General features: G+C 39.9%; 4 protein-coding genes across 5 annotated transcripts; 3 read left to right on the forward strand and 1 right to left on the reverse strand.

Moving 5' to 3' along the window:
* The first annotated feature begins 3,534 nt into the window (after positions 1-3,534).
* On the forward strand, positions 3,535-8,433 carry LOC124998219. Its single transcript, XM_047572464.1, has 7 exons — positions 3,535-3,859; positions 3,959-4,078; positions 5,588-5,701; positions 6,718-6,795; positions 7,226-7,288; positions 7,435-8,028; positions 8,128-8,433. Exons 5-7 carry the CDS (start codon positions 7,236-7,238, stop codon positions 8,249-8,251), a joined length of 771 nt encoding a protein of 256 aa, XP_047428420.1. The 5' UTR covers positions 3,535-3,859; positions 3,959-4,078; positions 5,588-5,701; positions 6,718-6,795; positions 7,226-7,235; the 3' UTR covers positions 8,252-8,433.
* A 2,413-nt stretch (positions 8,434-10,846) lies between these two features.
* Positions 10,847-15,126, forward strand: LOC124998216. The gene is made up of 5 exons (XM_047572460.1): positions 10,847-10,919; positions 11,350-11,412; positions 11,559-12,152; positions 12,251-12,370; positions 12,858-15,126. The coding sequence occupies exons 2-5, from the start codon at positions 11,360-11,362 to the stop codon at positions 13,777-13,779; spliced, it is 1,689 nt and encodes a 562-aa protein (XP_047428416.1). The 5' UTR covers positions 10,847-10,919; positions 11,350-11,359; the 3' UTR covers positions 13,780-15,126.
* Positions 15,127-15,247: 121 nt separating this feature from the next.
* sult3st1 (sulfotransferase family 3, cytosolic sulfotransferase 1) lies at positions 15,248-18,040 on the forward strand. The gene is made up of 6 exons (XM_047572463.1): positions 15,248-15,531; positions 15,612-15,817; positions 16,895-17,021; positions 17,341-17,435; positions 17,544-17,715; positions 17,796-18,040. The coding sequence occupies exons 1-6, from the start codon at positions 15,384-15,386 to the stop codon at positions 17,903-17,905; spliced, it is 858 nt and encodes a 285-aa protein (XP_047428419.1). The 5' UTR covers positions 15,248-15,383; the 3' UTR covers positions 17,906-18,040.
* eif3d (eukaryotic translation initiation factor 3, subunit D) lies at positions 18,030-23,175 on the reverse strand. Of its 2 annotated transcripts, none has more exons than XM_047572462.1 (16): positions 23,024-23,175; positions 21,939-22,064; positions 21,808-21,853; positions 21,506-21,642; positions 21,325-21,410; positions 21,168-21,240; positions 20,963-21,078; positions 20,750-20,882; positions 20,519-20,666; positions 20,091-20,221; positions 19,913-19,998; positions 19,676-19,805; positions 19,436-19,578; positions 18,906-19,098; positions 18,727-18,820; positions 18,030-18,139 (listed from the first exon to the last, which is right to left on the reverse strand). In XM_047572462.1, exons 2-16 carry the CDS (start codon positions 22,059-22,061, stop codon positions 18,126-18,128), a joined length of 1,653 nt encoding a protein of 550 aa, XP_047428418.1. In that variant the 5' UTR covers positions 22,062-22,064; positions 23,024-23,175; the 3' UTR covers positions 18,030-18,125. The 2 variants fall into 2 exon arrangements, with proteins under 2 accessions (XP_047428418.1, XP_047428417.1); XM_047572461.1 differs by having other exon boundaries at positions 20,963-21,084.
* Between the last annotated feature and the right edge of the window lie 621 nt (positions 23,176-23,796).

The following is a 23,796-nucleotide window of genomic DNA, read 5'->3' on the forward strand; positions in this document are numbered from 1 at the left end:
CCTCAAAGTCAAAAACACCTTCAAAGTCGAACTGCAGGTTTAAGCTACAAAAGAAGTGGTAAATGAAAAAGAAAAACAGAAAAACGGGAAGCCTGTGATGAACAAAGCAGAGTTGTGCCCTCTGCCTCCCAATCTGAAAACTTCCTGTTACTTGTGCTTCATGACAGAGGCGTAATCATATGAGGGGCCGTGAGGGACATTATTCAGAATTACCATTCACACACACTATTGAAATGTTATGCTCTCACACACACTAGTGAAATGCTCTCATACACACTACTGAGATTTCAGTGTAAACGGAAGGTGGCTCGGAAGAGGAAGCGTCTTTAGAGCGCACACTTCGTCTCAGGGGTTTTAACAGAAGCTGCCGCTTTACTAAATAACATGTAATACAAATACACACAGTTCATAACAACAAAAATGTCTGGTTATCTATAATACCTGGAAATATCCGTGCACATGGTGCTGCACTTAAGCTTAAGCAGGTTTGGTGAAGCCATCTAATATTACATAAATGTGTGAGAGATACTAGTCACAATTAACGGAATGATGAAGGCAGTGGGATTAGGAAATATTGGGGGACAATTTGGATTCATCAACCGGGATATGGCACATGAGATCTAATTGCTGACTAGCTGCTTCATGCATCTTCATGTAGATGGCCAACAAACCACTAAAGCAGTGTCTCAGAGAAACACACCGTCTCATAAATGACCACATTCATATCACCATGACCTCTATGGTCGTGAAATGCTTTGAGAGGCTGCTGTTGACCCAACTGAATCACAGGCCCCTTGCTGGATCCTCTGCTACTGGAAAAACAAGTCAGCAGTGGATGCAGTCAACAAAAGATTGCACTACATCCTGCAACATCTAGACTATCCAGGGATCCTGTATGTAGACGTCAGCTCCACATACATCCCAGTCATCCCAGAAGGACTCTGTTATAACCTTGCGAAGCATTAGATTCAGGATGTCTATAAAGTTAAGTCAGCCAGTTAAGTCAGAATGTCTCTTGCCTGGCATGGACTTTTTTTTTTTGTCTATAAAGACAAGGCATCAGTCTGGTTCTCACAGTTCATCATAGCCAGAGCTGCACTTTAGAAGTTTAGAAAGTTTAGAAATGGGCTTCTGGACACCCTAAAGATGCAGTTTAAGTAACAAAATAGGTTCCAGCTAACAGTACTGCATTACGTGTGCAGAATGTCACCTGTTCAGTGTTATACCACTACTACGCTGCTCAGTGCTTTACAACCTCTACAACCCCTGGGGGCGAGGGCATTCCAGTTATGCAGGTTTTGTGGTCACATGCTTCACATGGACAAGCACGGATTTGAAATAATTTAAACTGGTTTGGTAAATTCTAGTAAGGAGGAAGAAGTTAAAGCAGACAGATGGAAATTTTCTTGGGACTTCGTACAATGAAAATAAACATTGTTAATTTCCTGGATCAGATGAGTTTACACACATGGGAAATGCCAGGTTAAAGATGTCATTGAGTAGATATATTTTTTTTTTCTTTTTAACTACACAGGAACAAAAACACCAGATGTCAGAAAAAGACGACAACTAAGGATTGCATAAGAAAACACTGGGACAAGAAATCAGTCCCATATTTATCAGCTAAGGAAGATGGAAATGGCAAACAGTAAGTCCACTGTTCTATTTATTCAGTTGTGTGGTTAAAATGGTTTTGAAGGGTCTGTATACATTTTTGTTAGTTTCCAGCTATGAAAGGCTCACTGGTCTGAAGCGTAATCATGACGCAAAAACAAGAGGTTAGTTTAAATGTCGATGCTCTGAATTCTAACTCAGTCATGTCACAAGACACACATGTGATACACTTTTACACAAGATCGGCTTAATTCTCACCACGTAGATGAATCCGTGTAAAATTCAGACTTTTGCCGTCCAATAGACTTAACTTTGAAAAGAAAAAGCTTCTCAACTAGTGAATTGTTTCCTGATGGCAAAAATATTTGCTGCATGAATGTCTGTATGAAAACTAAACCAAGAATCTAGTTATGCAAGTTGAGATAAGTTTTTGTTAAGTGCTGTTTTTGTTAATGTAACTGGAATGCGCTCAGTTAATGCGGGCTGATAAAGCATTTGAACTTTTCAGTGTTTATTACCCTTTTTGTGATTGTGTGTGTTTTTATATGGCTCTCACTCCGATCTTCCCAGTATCAAATGTAGATTTTGGCTTTGCTTCAGTTTGTTTTTGAATTGTATTTTATTGAAGTTATTTCGGCTCATGTAGACTCACTGCATTAAAGATGAAGGCCTTAAAAGCAGTGAGTTTAAAGCTATTTCAGTAATGCTGTTGCTAAATTTGATTTAATTTAATCTAATCTCAAACATTTTTATTAATTTATTCGGTCTAATATTTGTTAACAGTAACATTAAAAAAGACTTGGATCGTGAACGACTGTACCTGTAATCTTAAAACTTTGCATGTTGTACCAACATTTGTTTTCTTGAGGATCTTTCTGTTCACATTCCTCAAGTGGCTTTCATTGTTGCTGAGCCATCTTGTAGCACTTCATTCTCCCTGAACAGCCTTGGTCGCAGCTGTTAACCCTCTCCTGTCTTTAATCTTCATTATTCATCATGGTTTACAATATAGTTCATTTATAGTGTGTTTGTTTTCTTCATTTGTCTTAGTGTATTCTTCTGACACACTACAACAAGAACCTTATTTCAGAAGCCTTTGTGTCAGCAGTCACAACTGAGTCTTCTTGGGTAAGTCTGTACATTCTTTGCAAACTTTAAATCAGGCAGATCCTCGGGCTTGCTTAGACTGGATGGAAGCAAAACTGAACTTCAGTCTATTTGTCTCGAATTCTTGTGAACTTGTCCTAGTCTCAGGTCTCCACATTCTTGTGTAGGGTGTCTTCATAAATATCTCTGTAATGGGCTGCATTCATCCATCCCTTAGTTGTTAACAGTCTATGATGCTGTGGCACCACACTGACAATGAGCAGTTCAACAGACGCTTGTACATATCCCCAGAGAGTGTGGTTTGCGTGTAATAAAGGCCTGAATGATAGAAAAGCTGCCATGATGGCCTTACATCCACCAAGTTCTCCACATATTGAAGCTCTGCTTGAATAGTAATTCAGAGTTGAATGTATTTTAAAAGATGTTTAAATCTTGACTTGTTTTTTTCTAGGTAATAGCTAATGCGACCAGGAGACAGTATGTCAAGTGAAGACAACCAGAAGTGGGTGAAAAGGTAAACTGTCTTTTTTACATCTCAGAATAAAGATCAGAAATATCTACAGTACCAGTGCAGTTATTTTTATTGAGACCTTCTTTCTTCTCTCTGCTGCCCCTGTGTGATTAAAAATTGCAATCACAGGCATTTGTTTTGTGTTACAGGACTGAACTACAGGAAGCCTTGTGCTGCTACATGACACACACCCTCATCTACATCAACATAGTGAGAGGATTCTGTGAGGGGTTCTCTATATGGATGGTCTGGAGGGACGAGGAAATCAACAGCATGGCGGAAATCAAAGAGAGGGCTGACAAAGTTGACCTGAATCTCAGTCATGTTGTACACTCTGGGAGGTCTGGAGAAGTTTGACTGTTTCCTGGACGCAGTGGAGAAGCTTGCCGTCACCTCACTGCACATCTTCATGGAGAACCAGGTTTTAGACCTACCCAAAGACTTCCACTTCAAACATGTTCAGGCTGTCATCACTGCTGCAAGACAAATCTGCCCTCTCCTGCTAGAGTTTAAGAGAGATGCAAGAGTCTTCTTCTCTCCCAAACTTCAGAATGTGGATGTGTTGAAATATCAACTGGACAGATACATGCAAACCACCAAGAAGATCTGTGAGAAGTTGGAGAAAAGGTAAACTGTTAGTTAACCACACTTTCTGCTCTTGAATGTATTCTTGCAAAAAAAAAAAAAAAAAAAGAAAGAAAGAAAGAAAAAAAGTGTCTTTCACAGCTGCTCGAGGGACTTTTGCCTGAAGCTGACTGAGAAACCTGTGATAGATGTGAATGTGGATTTGTCTGGAGATGAGATACAGAGGATGCTCCATCACATTAAAGATCTTCATGAAATCAGGTAAGTTTTCGTTTTTGCTCATATTTGAATTTAATGTATTTCTATTCTGCCCCTCAGCCTCTTTTACTTTTTTTTTTTTTATTCACAGAGTCTGTCATTGTTGTGCTTAGTTGATTCTGTCAGATATACAAGATTTAAAAGTAACAGGGTGGATGGACAGGTCTACAAAACACTGGACTTGACGGTTCCATAACCTTACTGACCTTGCTTATTTGAACCCAAGCCATGATATATAACATTTTATAGGTAAACCTAGCACATTTCTGCCGATAATCGAAAAGTAATCCTCACCCAAAAGAAAAGAGTGCAATCTTTTGAGAGACTCTCAGTAAGGAACAGAGAAATGACTCCTGATTTATTGAAAAGATCTGAAATTCAGAATGTGGATGTGTTGAAATATCAACTGGACAGATACATGCAAACCACCAAGAAGATCTGTGAGAAGTTGGAGAAAAGGTAAACTGTTAGTTAACCACACTTTCTGCTCTTGAATGTATTCTTGCAAAAAAAAAAAAAAAAGAAAGAAAGAAAGAAAAAAAGTGTCTTTCACAGCTGCTCGAGGGACTTTTGCCTGAAGCTGACTGAGAAACCTGTGATAGATGTGAATAGCTGCTTCATGCATCTTCATGTAGATGGCCAACAAACCACTAAAGCAGTGTCTCAGAGAAACACACCGTCTCATAAATGACCACATTCATATCACCATGACCTCTATGGTCGTGAAATGCTTTGAGAGGCTGCTGTTGACCCAACTGAATCACAGGCCCCTTGCTGGATCCTCTGCTACTGGAAAAACAAGTCAGCAGTGGATGCAGTCAACAAAAGATTGCACTACATCCTGCAACATCTAGACTATCCAGGGATCCTGTATGTAGACGTCAGCTCCACATACATCCCAGTCATCCCAGAAGGACTCTGTTATAACCTTGCGAAGCATTAGATTCAGGATGTCTATAAAGTTAAGTCAGCCAGTTAAGTCAGAATGTCTCTTGCCTGGCATGGACTTTTTTTTTTTGTCTATAAAGACAAGGCATCAGTCTGGTTCTCACAGTTCATCATAGCCAGAGCTGCACTTTAGAAGTTTAGAAAGTTTAGAAATGGGCTTCTGGACACCCTAAAGATGCAGTTTAAGTAACAAAATAGGTTCCAGCTAACAGTACTGCATTACGTGTGCAGAATGTCACCTGTTCAGTGTTATACCACTACTACGCTGCTCAGTGCTTTACAACCTCTACAACCCCTGGGGGCGAGGGCATTCCAGTTATGCAGGTTTTGTGGTCACATGCTTCACATGGACAAGCACGGATTTGAAATAATTTAAATTGGTTTGGTAAATTCTAGTAAGGAGGAAGAAGTTAAAGCAGACAGATGGAAATTTTCTTGGGACTTCGTACAATGAAAATAAACATTGTTAATTTCCTGGATCAGATGAGTTTACACACATGGGAAATGCCAGGTTAAAGATGTCATTGAGTAGATATATTTTTTTTTTTCTTTTTAACTACACAGGAACAAAAACACCAGATGTCAGAAAAAGACGACAACTAAGGATTGCATAAGAAAACACTGGGACAAGAAATCAGTCCCATATTTATCAGCTAAGGAAGATGGAAATGGCAAACAGTAAGTCCACTGTTCTATTTATTCAGTTGTGTGGTTAAAATGGTTTTGAAGGGTCTGTATACATTTTTGTTAGTTTCCAGCTATGAAAGGCTCACTGGTCTGAAGCGTAATCATGACGCAAAAACAAGAGGTTAGTTTAAATGTCGATGCTCTGAATTCTAACTCAGTCATGTCACAAGACACACATGTGATACACTTTTACACAAGATCGGCTTAATTCTCACCACGTAGATGAATCCGTGTAAAATTCAGACTTTTGCCGTCCAATAGACTTAACTTTGAAAAGAAAAAGCTTCTCAACTAGTGAATTGTTTCCTGATGGCAAAAATATTTGCTGCATGAATGTCTGTATGAAAACTAAACCAAGAATCTAGTTATGCAAGTTGAGATAAGTTTTTGTTAAGTGCTGTTTTTGTTAATGTAACTGGAATGCGCTCAGTTAATGCGGGCTGATAAAGCATTTGAACTTTTCAGTGTTTATTACCCTTTTTGTGATTGTGTGTGTTTTTATATGGCTCTCACTCCGATCTTCCCAGTATCAAATGTAGATTTTGGCTTTGCTCCAGTTTGTTTTTGAATTGTATTTTATTGAAGTTATTTCGGCTCATGTAGACTCACTGCATTAAAGATGAAGGCCTTAAAAGCAGTGAGTTTAAAGCTATTTCAGTAATGCTGTTGCTAAATTTGATTTAATTTAATCTAATCTCAAACATTTTTATTAATTTATTCGGTCTAATATTTGTTAACAGTAACATTAAAAAAGACTTGGATCGTGAACGACTGTACCTGTAATCTTAAAACTTTGCATGTTGTACCAACATTTGTTTTCTTGAGGATCTTTCTGTTCACATTCCTCAAGTGGCTTTCATTGTTGCTGAGCCATCTTGTAGCACTTCATTCTCCCTGAACAGCCTTGGTCGCAGCTGTTAACCCTCTCCTGTCTTTAATCTTCATTATTCATCATGGTTTACAATATAGTTCATTTATAGTGTGTTTGTTTTCTTCATTTGTCTTAGTGTATTCTTCTGACACACTACAACAAGAACCTTATTTCAGAAGCCTTTGTGTCAGCAGTCACAACTGAGTCTTCTTGGGTAAGTCTGTACATTCTTTGCAAACTTTAAATCAGGCAGATCCTCGGGCTTGCTTAGACTGGATGGAAGCAAAACTGAACTTCAGTCTATTTGTCTCGAATTCTTGTGAACTTGTCCTAGTCTCAGGTCTCCACATTCTTGTGTAGGGTGTCTTCATAAATATCTCTGTAATGGGCTGCATTCATCCATCCCTTAGTTGTTAACAGTCTATGATGCTGTGGCACCACACTGACAATGAGCAGTTCAACAGACGCTTGTACATATCCCCAGAGAGTGTGGTTTGCGTGTAATAAAGGCCTGAATGATAGAAAAGCTGCCATGATGGCCTTACATCCACCAAGTTCTCCACATATTGAAGCTCTGCTTGAATAGTAATTCAGAGTTGAATGTATTTTAAAAGATGTTTAAATCTTGACTTGTTTTTTTCTAGGTAATAGCTAATGCGACCAGGAGACAGTATGTCAAGTGAAGACAACCAGAAGTGGGTGAAAAGGTAAACTGTCTTTTTTACATCTCAGAATAAAGATCAGAAATATCTACAGTACCAGTGCAGTTATTTTTATTGAGACCTTCTTTCTTCTCTCTGCTGCCCCTGTGTGATTAAAAATTGCAATCACAGGCATTTGTTTTGTGTTACAGGACTGAACTACAGGAAGCCTTGTGCTGCTACATGACACACACCCTCATCTACATCAACATAGTGAGAGGATTCTGTGAGGGGTTCTCTATATGGATGGTCTGGAGGGACGAGGAAATCAACAGCATGGCGGAAATCAAAGAGAGGGCTGACAAAGTTGACCTGAATCTCAGTCATGTTAAAAAGTCAGAACACAAAGGCAAGGCCTTTCTGGAATATTTCTGGAGCAAGTTGAGCCAGCTGACTGCAGATGGCAGGTTTGGAGAGCTAGAGAACAAGCTGGATGAAGTGTTGGAGTACACTCTGGGAGGTCTGGAGAAGTTTGACTGTTTCCTGGACGCAGTGGAGAAGCTTGCCGTCACCTCACTGCACATCTTCATGGAGAACCAGGTTTTAGACCTACCCAAAGACTTCCACTTCAAACATGTTCAGGCTGTCATCACTGCTGCAAGACAAATCTGCCCTCTCCTGCTAGAGTTTAAGAGAGATGCAAGAGTCTTCTTCTCTCCCAAACTTCAGAATGTGGATGTGTTGAAATATCAACTGGACAGATACATGCAAACCACCAAGAAGATCTGTGAGAAGTTGGAGAAAAGGTAAACTGTTAGTTAACCACACTTTCTGCTCTTGAATGTATTCTTGCAAAAAAAAAAAAAAAAAAAGAAAGAAAGAAAGAAAAAAAGTGTCTTTCACAGCTGCTCGAGGGACTTTTGCCTGAAGCTGACTGAGAAACCTGTGATAGATGTGAATGTGGATTTGTCTGGAGATGAGATACAGAGGATGCTCCATCACATTAAAGATCTTCATGAAATCAGGTAAGTTTTCGTTTTTGCTCATATTTGAATTTAATGTATTTCTATTCTGCCCCTCAGCCTCTTTTACTTTTTTTTTTTTTATTCACAGAGTCTGTCATTGTTGTGCTTAGTTGATTCTGTCAGATATACAAGATTTAAAAGTAACAGGGTGGATGGACAGGTCTACAAAACACTGGACTTGACGGTTCCATAACCTTACTGACCTTGCTTATTTGAACCCAAGCCATGATATATAACATTTTATAGGTAAAACCTAGCACATTTCTGCCGATAATCGAAAAGTAATCCTCACCCAAAAGAAAAGAGTGCAATCTTTTGAGAGACTCTCAGTAAGGAACAGAGAAATGACTCCTGATTTATTGAAAAGATCTGAAATTCAGAATGTGGATGTGTTGAAATATCAACTGGACAGATACATGCAAACCACCAAGAAGATCTGTGAGAAGTTGGAGAAAAGGTAAACTGTTAGTTAACCACACTTTCTGCTCTTGAATGTATTCTTGCAAAAAAAAAAAAAAAAGAAAGAAAGAAAGAAAAAAAGTGTCTTTCACAGCTGCTCGAGGGACTTTTGCCTGAAGCTGACTGAGAAACCTGTGATAGATGTGAATAGCTGCTTCATGCATCTTCATGTAGATGGCCAACAAACCACTAAAGCAGTGTCTCAGAGAAACACACCGTCTCATAAATGACCACATTCCCATCACCATGACCTCTATGGTCGTGAAATGCTTTGAGAGGCTGCTGTTGACACAACTGAATCACAGGCCCCTTGCTGGATCCTCTGCTACTGGAAAAACAAGTCAGCAGTGGATGCAGTCAACAAAAGATTGCACTACATCCTGCAACATCTAGACTATCCAGGGATCCTGTATGTAGACGTCAGCTCCACATATATCCCAGTCATCCTAGAAGGACTCTGTTATAACCTTGCGAAGCATTAGATTCAGTATGTCTATAAAGTTAAGTCAGCCAGTTAAGTCAGAATGTCTCTTGCCTGGCATGGACTTTTTTTTGTCTATAAAGACAAGGCATCAGTCTGGTTTCTTAGAAATTGGCTTCTGGACACCCTAAAGATGCAGTTTAAGTAACAAAATAGGTTCCAGCTAACAGTACTGCATTACGTGTTATACTGTTACTGTTATACTGTTCAGTGTTATACCACTACTACGCTGCTCAGTGCTTTACAACCTCTACAACCCCTGGGGCGAGGGCATTCCAGTTATGCAGGTTTTGTGGTCACATGCTTCACATGGACAAGCACGGATTTGAAATAATTTAAACTGGTTTGGTAAATTCTAGTAAGGAGGAAGAAGTTAAAGCAGACAGATGGAAATTTTCTTGGGACTTCGTACAATGAATATAAACATTGTTAATTTCCTGGTTCAGATGAGTTTACACACATGGGAAATGCCAGGTTAAAGATGTCATTGTGTAGATATTTGTTTTTCTTTTTAACTACACAGGAACAAAAACACCGGATGTCAGAAAAAGATGACAACTAAGGATTGCATAAGAAAACACTGGGACAAGAAATCAGTCCCATATTTATCAGATAAGGAATATACAAATGGCAAACAGTAAGTCCACTGTTCTATTTATTCAGTTGTGTGGTTAAAATGGTTTTGAAGCATCTGTATACATTTTTGTTAGTTTCCAGCTATGAAAGGCTCAGTGGTCTGAAGCGTAATCATGACGCAAAAACAAGAGGTTAGTTTAAATGTCGATGCTCTGAATTCTAACTCAGTCATGTCACAAGACACACATGTGATACACTTTTACACAAGATCAGCTTAATTCTCACCACGTAGATGAATCCGTGTAAAATCCAGACTTTTGCCGTCCAATAGACTTAACTTTGAAAAGAAAAAGCTTCTCAACTAGTGAATTGTTTCCTGATGGCAAAAATATTTGCTGCATGAATGTCTGTATGAAAACTAAACCAAGAATCTAGTTATGCAAGTTGAGATAAGTTTTTGTTAAGTGCTGTTTTTGTTAATGTAACTGGAATGCCCTGAGTTAATGCGGGCTGATAAAGCATTTGAACTTTTCAGTGTTTATTACCCTTTTTGTGATTGTGTGTGTTTTTATATGGCTCTCACTCAGATCTTCCCAGTATCAAATGTAGATTTTGGCTTTGCTTCCAGTTTGTTTTTGAATTGTATTTTATTGAAGTTATTTCGGCTCATGTAGACTCACTGCATTAAAGATGAAGGCCTTAAAAGCAGTGAGTTTAAAGCTATTTCAGTAATGCTGTTGCTAAATTTGATTTAATTTAATCTAATCTCAAACATTTTTATTAATTTACTCGGTCTAATATTTGTTAACAGTAACATTAAAAAAGACTTGGATCGTGAACGACTGTACCTGTAATCTTAAAACTTTGCATGTTGTACCAACATTTGTTTTCTTGAGGATCTTTCTGTTCACATTCCTCAAATGGCTTTCATTGTTGCTGAGCCATCTTGTAGCACTTCATTCTCTCTGCACAGCCTTGGTTGCAGCTGTTAACCCTCTCCTGTCTTTAATCTTCATTATTCATCATGGTTTACAATATAGTTCATTTATAGTGTGTTTGTTTTCTTCATTTGTCTTAGTGCATTCTTCTGACACACTACAACAAGAACCTTATTTCAGAAGCCTTTGTGTCAGCAGTCACAACTGAGTCTTCTTGGGTAAGTCTATACATTCTTTGCAAACTTTAAATCAGGCAAATCCTCGGGCTTGCTTAGACTGGATGGAAGCATAACTGAACTTCAGTCTATTTGTCTCGAATTCTTGTGAACTTGTCCTAGTCTCAGGTCTCCACATTATTGTGTAGGGTGTCTTCATAAATATCCCTGTAATGGGCTGCATTCATCCATCCCTTAGTTGTTAACAGTCTATGATGCTGTGGCACCACACTGACAATGAGCAGTTCAACAGACGCTTGTACATATCCCCAGAGAGTGTGGTTTGCGTGTAATAAAGGCCTGATTGATAGAAAAGCTGCCATGATGGTCTTACATCCACCAAGTTCTCCACATATTGAAGCTCTGCTTGAATAGTAATTCAGAGTTGAATGTATTTTAAAAGATGTTTAAATCTTGACTTGTTTTTTTCTAGGTAATAGCTAATGCGACCAGGAGACAGTATGTCAAGTGAAGACAACCAGAAGTGGGTGAAAAGGTAAACTGTCTTTTTTACATCTCAGAATAAAGATCAGAAATATCTACAGTACCAGTGCAGTTATTTTTATTGAGGCCTTCTTTCTTCTCTCTGCTGCCCCTGTGTGATTAAAAATTGCAATCACAGGCATTTGTTTTGTGTTACAGGACTGAACTACAGGAAGCCTTGTGCTGCTACATGACACACACCCTCATCTACATCAACATAGTGAGAGGATTCTGTGAGGGGTTCTCTATATGGATGGTCTGGAGGGACGAGGAAATCAACAGCATGGCGGAAATCAAAGAGAGGGCTGACAAAGTTGACCTGAATCTCAGTCATGTTAAAAAGTCAGAACACAAAGGCAAGGCCTTTCTGGAATATTTCTGGAGCAAGTTGAGCCAGCTGACTGCAGATGGCAGGTTTGGAGAGCTAGAGAACAAGCTGGATGAAGTGTTGGAGTACACTCTGGGAGGTCTGGAGAAGTTTGACTGTTTCCTGGACGCAGTGGAGAAGCTTGCCGTCACCTCACTGCACATCTTCATGGAGAACCAGGTTTTAGACCTACCCAAAGACTTCCACTTCAAACATGTTCAGGCTGTCATCACTGCTGCAAGACAAATCTGCCCTCTCCTGCTAGAGTTTAAGAGAGATGCAAGAGTCTTCTTCTCTCCCAAACTTCAGAATGTGGATGTGTTGAAATATCAACTGGACAGATACATGCAAACCACCAAGAAGATCTGTGAGAAGTTGGAGAAAAGGTAAACTGTTAGTTAACCACACTTTCTGCTCTTGAATGTATTCTTGCAAAAAAAAAAAAAAAAAAGAAAGAAAGAAAGAAAAAAAGTGTCTTTCACAGCTGCTCGAGGGACTTTTGCCTGAAGCTGACTGAGAAACCTGTGATAGATGTGAATGTGGATTTGTCTGGAGATGAGATACAGAGGATGCTCCATCACATTAAAGATCTTCATGAAATCAGGTAAGTTTTCGTTTTTGCTCATATTTGAATTTAATGTATTTCTATTCTGCCCCTCAGCCTCTTTTACTTTTTATTTTTATTCACAGAGTCTGTCATTGTTGTGCTTAGTTGATTCTGTCAGATATACAAGATTTAAAAGTAACAGGGTGGATGGACAGGTCTACAAAACACTGGACTTGACGGTTCCATAACCTTACTGACCTTGCTTATTTGAACCCAAGCCATGATATATAACATTTTATAGGTAAACCTAGCACATTTCTGACGATAATCGAAAAGTAATCCTCACCCAAAAGAAAAGAGTGCAATCTTTTGAGAGACTCTCAGTAAGGAACAGAGAAATGACTCCTGATTTATTGAAAAGATTTGAAATTCCAATAGCTAAAATCTATTTTAAAAATAAATGAAACAAAAATGATTACAGTTATTATGCCTTATGTCCCAAATCTGTACTAAAACCCCCAAAATATAATTTTTTTCTTAACAGGAAAGACCAGAACTTCCGTACAGTCTTCTTGTTCCAGGACGTGTCTTGTTCTGATTTCATCCGTGTGTTCAACGATCGACAGCCCAGGATGCTGCAGTTTCTAGAGGAGCTTGAGGAAGCTGCTGTTCAGCTAGACATAATGAAAAAAGGATCAAAGATCTCCAGCGTGGCAGGCAGCTCAGTGGGCATGCTTGGAGGTGTGCTGTCCATCGTTGGGTTGGCATTAATTCCTGTAACGGCAGGAGTGTCTTTGACTCTGACAATGGCTGGCGTGGGGTTGGGTGTCACCAGTGCAGTCAACAGTGCTGTCACCACGGCAGCTGAGGTTGGAGTTAATCACAGACAACAAAAGAAAGCTAGGGAAGCCTTCCAGAGCTTCATGGAGGATGTGCACACTCTCCAGAATTGTCTGGAGGAAGTGATCAATCAACCAGATGGTCAAGTAGAGGAAAGTGACGTAGAAGTGGTACTGGGAGTTGGCAAGATTGCTACTAAACTTGCAACTGTCGGAAAAAGTACTGAGTTCCTTGTTGAGGCTTCCTCTGTTTCTAAGGTGCTAAAAAGTGAAGAGCTCATCTCAAGTGCTGGTAATATTCCCAATGTGGCCTCAGAGATCCCAGATATTGGTCAGGCTGCAGTCAAAGGGCCTCTTGCTCTCACCCAGTCAGCCAGGGCTGGCTTCATTGCTCTGAATGCTCTCTTCCTTGGCATGGATATATTTTTTGTCTGTAAAGACAGCCTTGATCTGGCCAAAGGCATCGAGAGTGAGCTCTCACAGTTCATCAGGGCCAGAGCTGTGCTTTGGAGCTCTGAGATGGACTCATGGAAAAAGATTTGTGACTCTTTGTGTGAAAGCCTAAAAACCTCAGAGAAAAACAGAGGAACCCTGGAGAAATTATTTTATCCAGAGGAACAGATCTAGATCTACTGGGAGACATTTTATCTGACAGAACAGCATTACATGTCAGCTGATGGTTTTGTCACTGTAAGACATTAAGCTTGTCTCGGGAGACAGTATATTATATACATTAGCCTATGTCATTTATTTTGATATAATATTATAATAATTTTAGTGAAAATTATATTTTAGCACTTCTAATGTGATTTGTGTTTTACCGTGTGACTGTTGATCAAACACGGTTGTATATTCACTCTTAATCCACCTTTTAAATCTTCTTTTAAGATTTACAGTAAGTTCCTTACATTGATAACAGTGCTCACTGTTGTATTAAACAAGCTGTGTGAATGATGAAAGAGTTAAACCTGAGTCTGTATTAAAGCACTCAGGCTCCTTTTTTATATATCGTCAAATGCTTTCTGATATTTCATTCATTGTGGTTCTGCTGCTACCTGTGAGCTGCAAAGATGCTTCTGAAGTTTCTTTCAGACCAACCACCCTGAGATCAAGCAAAGCCCTCTGAATAATCTGAAATAAATGAATTATAGAATAAAACGGCAACATCTATATAGCATGAGGAAAGTAGAAGTGCAGTGACTGAAGGCAACGTGAATCACACACAAAGGAGAGCAGCATGAAAGAGAGAGAACAGAAAAGGGATGACATAACTTTTAAATGTCCTAGTCCAGTTTAGATTTAAGTAGGTCCAACAACTTCTAACTTCAGGCCTATTTCTAATCTTTCACACATTTCCAAAATTTTAGAGAAGGTTGTCTACAATCACCTGTTACCATTCTTAGAAGATGATGGCATCACTGAGCTGTTCGGTCAGGGTTCAAAGCCCTCAATAGCACAGTCAGCACTTTTGAAGGTTTCAAATGATATACTTCTGTCAACAGACTCTAGAAAGTTTGTTGTCCTAGTGCTTTTAGATTTGTCTCCTGCATTTGACACTGTTGACCACAGCATTTTGATCTCTTGTCTCGAGCACTGTGTGGGCATCAAGGGTGTCACCCATGACTGGTTGCGGTCATACCTAACCGATAGAAGCTTCTGTGTAAAATTTGACAATTTTGTGTCGTCAAGAGCTCCTCTTCCACATGGGGTCCACCAGGACTCAGTACTCGGCCCTCTTTTATTTGCTCTTTACTTACCTTTGCTTCGTGTTTTTAAATCTCTTCTAAAAACGCACTTTTACTCCCTTGCCTTTAACCTACCTTAATTTTTGTCTGTCATTCACTAAAAAGCACTTACAGTGAGCTTGTTTGTTCCTTTATTCTGTTTCTTTGCTTTTTCTTGTTTGTCTGTTTTTTGAAGTGATTTTGTGTTTGTGTCTTTATGCCTTTTATCTTAATCTTAAACCTATTTGATGTCCCAATGTAAAGCACTTTGGCCTCCCCTGTGGTTTCTAAATGTGCTATATAAATAAAGTTGATTGATTGATTGATTGATTGGCTTATCTACTTAACATAGAAATAAAGTTGTGAGTGTGTGAGGGTTCAGATAAAAGCCTATCAGAGAAGCAGCCAGTAACATGCCCCAATCAAAGTCCACAGTCCAGCTACTACAGTCAGGAGGTCTTTCCACTCTTCTCTTCATTTTCTTATGATTTCTGTGGAGTGATCATCATGGAGCCGATCAGCAGACGTCTCTCCAGGTATAACAACTACAACTTTGCCATTGGTGAATATCCTCCAACTGCCGAGTACATTGATTCTCTCCAGAGGTTTGAAATAAGAGACAGTGACATCTTCCTCGTCACTTATCCAAAGTCAGGTCAGTGAGGAAACAGCTGTCACTTTACTTTTATTTGATCAGCTGGAACCTCTCATATTTTTCTATATCTCGGTCCATAGGCACCATATGGACTCAGCAGATCATCATCTCCATCTGTGAGTTGGGTGGGGGTCTGAATGAATATAAAAACAACTATGAGCAGATGCCATGGCTGGAGTACAGGGAGAATCGAGAAGACTACGCTCTACGACCTTCTCCACGGCTCTTCAGCTCACACCTCATCCCGGCTCTCATGCCTCCAGGACTGAAAGACAAGAGGGCAAAGGTCAGTGCCTTGTGCAAGCTCAGAAAATAAGGTTAAGAAACAACTTTGAAAAAGTTACAATTGACAAACTGAGCCCCAGTTACAGCTAAAGTTATTTCCTGCATTATTTTGTTAAATATAATCAGAATCCAAATTACTTTAATGATCCCAAGGGGAAATTACTGTTACTGTTGTTACTGTTGTTAATACACGCATCAGTGTAAAAAAAAAAAGAAAAAAAAATATACATAAGAAATATATATACAAATATGTACAAATATAAGTGAACTTGTGTTCTGAGTTGTTGTTGTTGTTGAATATGGGGTATTGCAGTGGGAAATTGTTGCACATGGTGGGTTCAGAGTCCAATAAATATATGAGGAAATATGTACAAGTAATAAAAATGTAAAGAGAACATGAGTTATTGCACATTGTCAGTATAAATATGTTTATGAATATGGGTTATGCACACTCAGAGGAAGGAGTTGTACAGGTTGGTGGCCACAGGCAGGAATAATTTCCTGTGGCGCTCAGTAGTGCAACGTGGTGTGATCAATCTGGTGCTGAAAGAACTCAAATGATAACAAAAAACAAGCAAACAAAATTAAATTCTAGCTTGGAGGCTTTAACTCTAAAATGACACGTAAAGAAACATATCCCAGATCCAATCACAATGCAATGATAAAAATTTTGCATGGTTTGTAATTAATTCCAATTTTCTGCCTGTTTTGGTCATGGTCACATGACCTCAGGCTAATTATTGTCCCAGGTAGGTAAAGAAAGGACAAGGACATGTTCAACCAAGGACAAAGGTTACACCATATACGGTCCATTGCAAGCGACAAAAGCTTGAATTATCCGTGGTTCTGTCACTGTTACATTAGCAGTTATTAAGCAATTTAAAAAAATGAATAAAAGTAACGGATATTAGTCTTACTAGACGAAAGCTATGATTAAAAGTCAAATTTTTGATTACATTTCGGATTTTTTGATGAGGTTGCATTAAATAGTCAATTGTTTGAATGTAGTTTGGCCAAAGAGTTCATTCAGATAACAGTTTCTGATTAGTTTTTTTGTGCTGTTATTATTTCATGTCAGATTGTCTATGTGACGCGAAATCCAAAGGACAACATCGTCTCATTTTATCACTTCAGCAAGGTATGCGCAGACCTGGATACACCCGAGAGCTTCGAACAGTTTTTGGAACAGTACTTGATGGGAAACGGTACGATACCTCAGCTCCACTATGCTCAGTTTTGTTATTTTAACTGTTACATACTGACACACTTACATGATTAACACTACATTTACATTACAAATTCAATATGGTTAACTGACCTTATCCAGTCAGACGTGTGAATCACAAGCGTTTTCATGGACAGGTGTGAGGTTTTCCTCCATTTTTTAAACAGGTAAGATGTCTGGAGTAATTCCCATGCATTTGGAATCAGTCTTAAACTCACCCCTGCTGTTTGTGCCATGAGGGTAAATGTATTCACCAGATATATTATTTTAAATGACAAGATTCCTTCATCATCATTCAGTTGTGGGATCATCCTGGTTCGACCACATCAGAGAGTGGCATTTAAACAGAGACCAGTACAACATCCTCTTCCTGAGATATGAGGACATGATTTTGGTAAGATTTTTGTTTTGTTTTTATAATCTACTGGTGATATATTTGAAAACACGTGATCCTATTTGTCCCGAGAAATGAAGATCTTATTTCTGATTTCTTCTCTTTTAGGACCTGAAGGGAGCAGTTGTGAAAATCTGTAGGTTCTTGTGCCAAAACCTGAGCGAAGCTGACATCCAGCAAGTTGTCGAAAAAGCTACATTCAAGACCATGAAGACGGACTCAAAAGCCAACTATGAGTTTGTCCCACAAGACAAGATCAGTGGAAACTTCATGCGCAAAGGTCAGATAGCAAAATTACAGCACATGTATAGAAATAAATGAATGAATCAGATATTCAGATGGGTTTGGTTTTCATTGCAGGTCAGATTGGCGACTGGAAGAATTTACTTACTGCTGAACAGAGTGAAAGAGTGGATCAGCTCATCAAGAAGAAACTTGGTGATCTGTCTCTGAAGTTCATCTTTGAATAGCTAAAACTGACTGTCTTTCACTGTCCTTGATGAACAGCTGTGACTAAAGTGTTAATATGAAGCAGAGAAGAAAAGCTTTCTATCCTTTTTTTGAAGGTCTGAATTCAGAAAAAAATAAAGACACTTTAAAAGTAATCATCCAATCTGTGGTCTTTATTGAATGTTAAGATGAATTCATTTGTGTTTCTATATGTATGATGAAGGCTGCTTTGGTCACACTTCAGTTTTCTTCATCTAAAAAGAGAACAGGAGAGAAGAAAATGTTGAATCAGTGAAACATCACTACATTAATATAAAAAAAAAATAGTCTTTATTATTAGATTATTCACTGCTAACTCAGTGAACCTGCATCTCAAAATGAAACCCTGAACTAAAACTCAATGGGAAGGGCTGGTACTGGGAACAATCCAAGAAACAAATTTGTTTTATGTCTGCCATGACCCAAAATGACTTGTAGAAGAATAATAAAAGGAAACAAAATAAGATCAATAAACATGCCTGTTGTGTAAAGGTACTGTAATGTAGAAAATAAAGTCAGCCAGACAGAAAGTTGTGCAATGTGACTGACTGCACAAACTTGATCGAACTCAAGAGCTAGTCAAATTTGTTTAAATAAACGCTGACCACTACAATGAATCTTGTGGCACTCACAAGCAGCCTGAAGTGTCCATGTATTAATATGGAACATAGTTTACTATCAGTGTTACCAGAACATTTTCATTTACCTCTACACACACCACCAGGCCCACACTGTACATGTACATCATAATGAAACACCTTCATTTGTGGCGTTAAATCAGCCACTAACAACTCATTGTCACCTTCTTCTTCCTCATCCTCTTCATCCTCCTCTTCCTCATCCTCCTCATCAGAGCTGAAGGTTCCGTCAGGCAGGCTGTACACCCGAATCACTTGCTGTGGATTGGAAACGCAGAATATCGATTAGTCCGCTCCAACAGCTTACAGCTGCCTCTGGATGTTGTGTAATCTGATGTCTCACCTTGTTGGGGTCCTTGAGGATGAGGTACTTGCCCTCGTCCAGCTTACGGCAGATATCGATGACGCAGCGGAGGATTCCCCACGCGTTCTCCATGCTCAGGTTGATCTGGCTGGCAAACTCATTGGGTTTGAACTGCTGGGTGCCGAGGATGACGTGGCGGGCGGAGTCCTTCACGTGGTACCGAGACACGTACCTGAAAAGCACACAGTGATGCAGTGACTGCCATCAGTACAAGCTGTCATCATTTAATTATTTCATTAATCATCATTTAGTGAAGAACCTGAGTGGACTCTACTTTCTCAGGAAGCTCAGGTCTTTCAATGTGTGCAGTGAGTTACTAGAGTCTCTCTACCAGTCTTGTTCTGTGCTGTGGTTTGTTGGTGGAGTAGTACCAGCAACAAAGACATCAGTAGGATCAACAACTGATCTGGAAGATGTACCTAATAAAGTGGTAACTGATTATGATCAGGCCTCCATCTCCTGCCTCCCTCCACACAGAGTACAACACAATCACGTCTTTCCCTCCTCACCCCAGTTTGAGGTACTCTGATCCAGCCAGCATTGCGCAGCAGGTCCAGCGGGCCAGTTTGTAGCTGTTGTTCTTCAGCTCCGTGGCCAGGACGGCTCCTCTCTGAGAGTCCAGCTTCTGACGCCAGTCCACCCCGTTACAATACTGACAACCAGAGAAATCAGAACAGACATTTAACACGACGGACTGACCTCTACAGAAATTCATGAAGACTAAACCAGTTTTCTGTCCTGCGTCTTACCCTGGAGTCCCACTCATTGAGGGTCTTGACGTTAATGAAGGACACTTCTCCGTTGGCTCCGGTCATCACTCCATCGTGCTCACAGCGGACGATCAGATCAATGTCCTCCCCGAGCTTCCAGTGACGGTATCTGAAACACAAAGAGAAATTCAGCAATCAACAATGTACACTAGCATAGAGTCACAATCAGCATGCTCTTTAGCTGCTTTTAGTCACTGAGCATTACTAGAGTCTTACCTGTAAGCTACAGATGCCACCTCACTCTTGTCCATGTCCTCTTCCACAAATGGGTTGGAGTTAGGGAACTTGTACCTCTCTCCACCCTGAAAAAAAGAAAACACAACCATCAGACATCTTTGTGAAGTAATAAATGTATTAGAAACAGTTATGCTTGTTTGTGGATTTGTTCTCCTACCATGCGTAAACACTGCTGGCTGAAGTTGTGGTTGATGTATGTGGCCTCCATTGCCAGGTTGCGAGGAGAATTGAAGGAGTTGCCCTCATCCTGTGGAGGCTCATTGGCGGTCTCGCTCACAGTTAGCAAATCTGAGAGGAACAGGGCCGAACAGTAGAGAGTAAATACAGCAGCACGCATAGACAGAGCCAACAGTGACCAGTAGAAGTGTGACTGAGTGGAATAAGAATATGCTCCAAACTATCACTATCAGAATAATCAGTTCCTATCTACCAATGCTAGTGTTATCTCTGCTCACTATGTGCACACCAGTGTCACTTTGCAGTAAACCTGAAATCACATTGTTGGACATTCTGAATGCATCTAGCTCATGTTAGACTAATGTGAGAGCTAATTAAGACTGAAATCCTCTGTGAAACCAGCCTCACCAAAGTCAGAGTTATCCCTCTTGTCAAAGAACAACTTGTTGCCCACTCTCTGCACAATGATGTCCCAGGAGTTGACTGAGCGCGTGCAGCACATCAAGGTGGCCAAGATGGCGTCAGTGGCAAACACATTACCCTGAGTCTTAGCCAGCTGGAAAAAGAAGACTACATGTTAAAGCCGGCATACAAAAAGAGTTCTGACAGGAGGATGTTGTTATGTAAAGATGTGTGTACCTTGCGGATGACAGGATCGTCAGTGGTGGTAACAGTGTGGAAAATCCTCTTGATGCTTTTCAGCTGCTTTTCATTGCGAGTGGTGATTCGATCAAACGCCTTATCGTAGTACTCCAAGGCACCACAACACTCACTGCAGGGAACAAAAATAAAAAACTGAATCAATGTCTGGATTTCTCCCTAGATACCAAACAGCACGTCAGCTTCACCTACATGTCCACAGGGTCAGCCACCTCCATGTATCTCATCTTCATCAGTCTGGGGAAGTCCATCTCCTCCTTCACCTCCCAGTCGCTCCTTACCTCTACTGAGGAATCTCTGGGCTTCAGCTGCGCCTTTGTGAAAACAGATTGGATGAGGAAAAACAACGCCTGACACCTTTACAGTTTATAATTGGACTTAAGTAACTAACTGTTACCTGAGACTTTTGGTCCCACTTCTGACGGACACCAAACTGCTTTTGGAACTTCTTCTGCAGCCGCATGCGATCTCTGAAAAGAGATGAAACGTGAGTCTTCACAGTCTGAGGAGCTGTGTATGTTCAGATCTGATCTCCTAATTCTTTATGATCTCACCTCTCCTTTTGCTTGGCGCTCTTCGGGAGCGTCTGCATGTTGAACTGGGTCAGGTTCCTGCGGTCTTTGTCCCTGCGCAGATTCCTCTGTGGAAACAAACTTGTTACTTAAGTACTGAAAAGAGGACACATAACTCTCACATCTGTCTCACATCTGTCGCCTCAGTAATGATCTGCTATACCTGAGCAAACCTCATGCGGTTCCTCTGGTAGGCCGTCTTCTGAGTCTTGGCAGTGTCCACCAGCTGGAAGCTCGTCTCGTCCTCCTCGTGGAAGTAGGCATACTGACTGCCACCCCCGAACTGAGAGGAATATTTATCTAAAGACAAGAAATTAACAATTAATTAACTTTATTTATGCAACTGATGTTTAACGCACATATATTAAAAATAAAAATAAATAATTCAGGCTGATGCAAATCTCTTCACATACACCTGACGAAATCTACAGACAGACCACCTTTACAACAGCTGTCTGAACTCACTTGTGTATCTCTTGTCTTGGTAAGTTGCTCCAGTCCAGTCAGCAACCTGACAGACACAACACACAGAACATTAACCAAACAAACCCCAGAGATTTTTTTTATATTTAGAGAACTTAGGGGAGAGAACAAACCTTGCCCAGACGGTCTCCTTTGCTGAAAGGTTGGTAGGGCATGTCTTTAAACTTCTCAGGGACCGCACACGGGCCCCATCCAGACGGATTGTCCTGGATCACTGGGGCGTGGAACTTTGCCATGACCTGAAGTTAGAGATAAAAACAGCAGACACCAAACTTTCAAAACCTGTCCAGATGTAGTAACAGTTTGACCTGCAGAGACTGCATTTATCACAGGGTCTCAGGTAATGAGCAGCACTGATGTCTCCAGCAATGCACTAAAGAAATAGGCACTGATCAGCTTGCGCAGTGGGCTAGTCATCATTGACCCCTGGAAAACATGTTGGTAAAACTCCACATAACAATGGGTGGTAAATTACTTGATTTATATACCTTTTTAGTAATGAATGTAAATTGTAACCAGCAGCCCAGCTGTTACTTCTCTCTTATTTTATATGATTCACATATAACAGATGGAAGAAGGAAATCACTATATTGGAAAGAGTGGAAACGGGAGATATAATCTAAACAGTTAATTTTTATCAATGTTTTAAGTTGTTAATGACTAATTTGCTAAGTACCGACGCATACATTAACCTACTTATTCTTTACCCAGTGGTTCACACTGCATTCTGCCATTATCCACAGACTCATAGAATAATCCGAAATAAGTGAATATATCGGCTTGCGGTCTTTTCATGGGCCTACTGCATAAGGACGACCATAGTTGCACATTTTAAATGGCATCTTCATGGAGACATCTGTCATCACCGGCTATGATAGCGGTCACTCTACTAGTCGTCGCACGTTACACACTGTTTATATCTATATAATTCTGTGTGTGACACAGCTTAGAACAGTTTCAGGAAGAACCTCTGATGTTATTTATTTAGAAAAAGGAGACAGACAACTGGATCTGGCTCCATTAGCTAATGGTGGACACCGCTAATGCTATCATTCTGCCAGGTGGCCGCGTTAGCATTGCTAAGCTAACCGGGTGGAAAGCCGCCCGAGCGAACACACGCTTCTCTATTATTTGACTTAACACACAAAATAAATGTGACAAGTTTCATACGTCTATATGTGTTTTGCTATAATCTTACCGTGACTGATGTGACACTCTGTCAAGCCTTTTAATCCAAACTTCCCTCGAGCACCGCTGATTCCCGACAGAGCGCCGGTGTGAAAGGAAGTGGTTCATGGCCGTAAAGCAGAAAGTTGTTCCTGCCGTATTACAAATGCAACTAGCGTAATGTTAGAACCGCCGCTCCAAATTCCTGAAGAGAGTCATTACAGTTACGCAACTGTACACCGTGAATAATATATGTCACGTTTCATATAAATATGGATTTTAACCAATAAACTCTTAATACTTAAATTATTAAGCTTTTGTTAGAAGTAATATTGCAGTTTGTAGATGTGACCACTAGAGAGCAGTAAAGAACCACTATTTCCAGAGCCGTACAGTAGAGAAAGTCTGGCCAACTAGGGGAATGAGCTGGTCAGTTGTTTCATGGGTACCAGTATTCACCATTGACTGTGGCAATAACAGAGAATAAAATTGGATTAAAAGTTAAAATATTCAAAAATATACACAAAATATATACTGTGAAACCTATGTGTACATGTAATTTATGTCCATGTAGACAGCCAAATTTAAATGACACGTACCTTTGCCGTTACGTTACTGCTAAGTTTTTATGGCTAGTGTGCTGATGTTATAATGTTAACAACAATGATAATACTAAATAACAGCAAGACTGGTTTTATTTTCACTATTTCTGAGGATTTATATATTTTTGAGTAATTTCAAACTTTTAATGGTGATGGATGAACACGGGAGACCGAGTAGGAGGTAAACACAGCTAAATGACTG

Source organism: Mugil cephalus, chromosome 20 (assembly GCF_022458985.1).
Source record: "Mugil cephalus isolate CIBA_MC_2020 chromosome 20, CIBA_Mcephalus_1.1, whole genome shotgun sequence".
In the NCBI taxonomy this organism is placed as follows: domain Eukaryota; kingdom Metazoa; phylum Chordata; class Actinopteri; order Mugiliformes; family Mugilidae; genus Mugil; species Mugil cephalus.

Excerpts from the sequence above, each read along its gene's own strand:
- LOC124998219 (XM_047572464.1), top strand. The coding sequence starts at position 7,236 with ATGCGACCAGGAGACAGTATGTCAAGTGAAGACAACCAGAAGTGGGTG. Across the intron at positions 7,289-7,434 it reads AACCAGAAGTGGGTGAAAAG|GACTGAACTACAGGAAGCCT; the intron begins GTAAACTGTCTT and ends TTTGTGTTACAG. Across the intron at positions 8,029-8,127 it reads TGTGAGAAGTTGGAGAAAAG|CTGCTCGAGGGACTTTTGCC; the intron begins GTAAACTGTTAG and ends TGTCTTTCACAG.
- LOC124998216 (XM_047572460.1), top strand. The coding sequence starts at position 11,360 with ATGCGACCAGGAGACAGTATGTCAAGTGAAGACAACCAGAAGTGGGTG. Across the intron at positions 11,413-11,558 it reads AACCAGAAGTGGGTGAAAAG|GACTGAACTACAGGAAGCCT; the intron begins GTAAACTGTCTT and ends TTTGTGTTACAG. Across the intron at positions 12,153-12,250 it reads TGTGAGAAGTTGGAGAAAAG|CTGCTCGAGGGACTTTTGCC; the intron begins GTAAACTGTTAG and ends TGTCTTTCACAG.
- sult3st1 (XM_047572463.1), top strand. The coding sequence starts at position 15,384 with ATGGAGCCGATCAGCAGACGTCTCTCCAGGTATAACAACTACAACTTT. Across the intron at positions 15,532-15,611 it reads CGTCACTTATCCAAAGTCAG|GCACCATATGGACTCAGCAG; the intron begins GTCAGTGAGGAA and ends CTCGGTCCATAG. Across the intron at positions 17,022-17,340 it reads ACAGTACTTGATGGGAAACG|TTGTGGGATCATCCTGGTTC; the intron begins GTACGATACCTC and ends ATCATCATTCAG.
- eif3d (XM_047572461.1), bottom strand. The coding sequence starts at position 22,061 with ATGGCAAAGTTCCACGCCCCAGTGATCCAGGACAATCCGTCTGGATGG. Across the intron at positions 20,883-20,962 it reads GTGGCTGACCCTGTGGACAT|TGAGTGTTGTGGTGCCTTGG; the intron begins GTAGGTGAAGCT and ends TGTTCCCTGCAG. Across the intron at positions 19,579-19,675 it reads TCAATGAGTGGGACTCCAGG|TATTGTAACGGGGTGGACTG; the intron begins GTAAGACGCAGG and ends TCTGGTTGTCAG.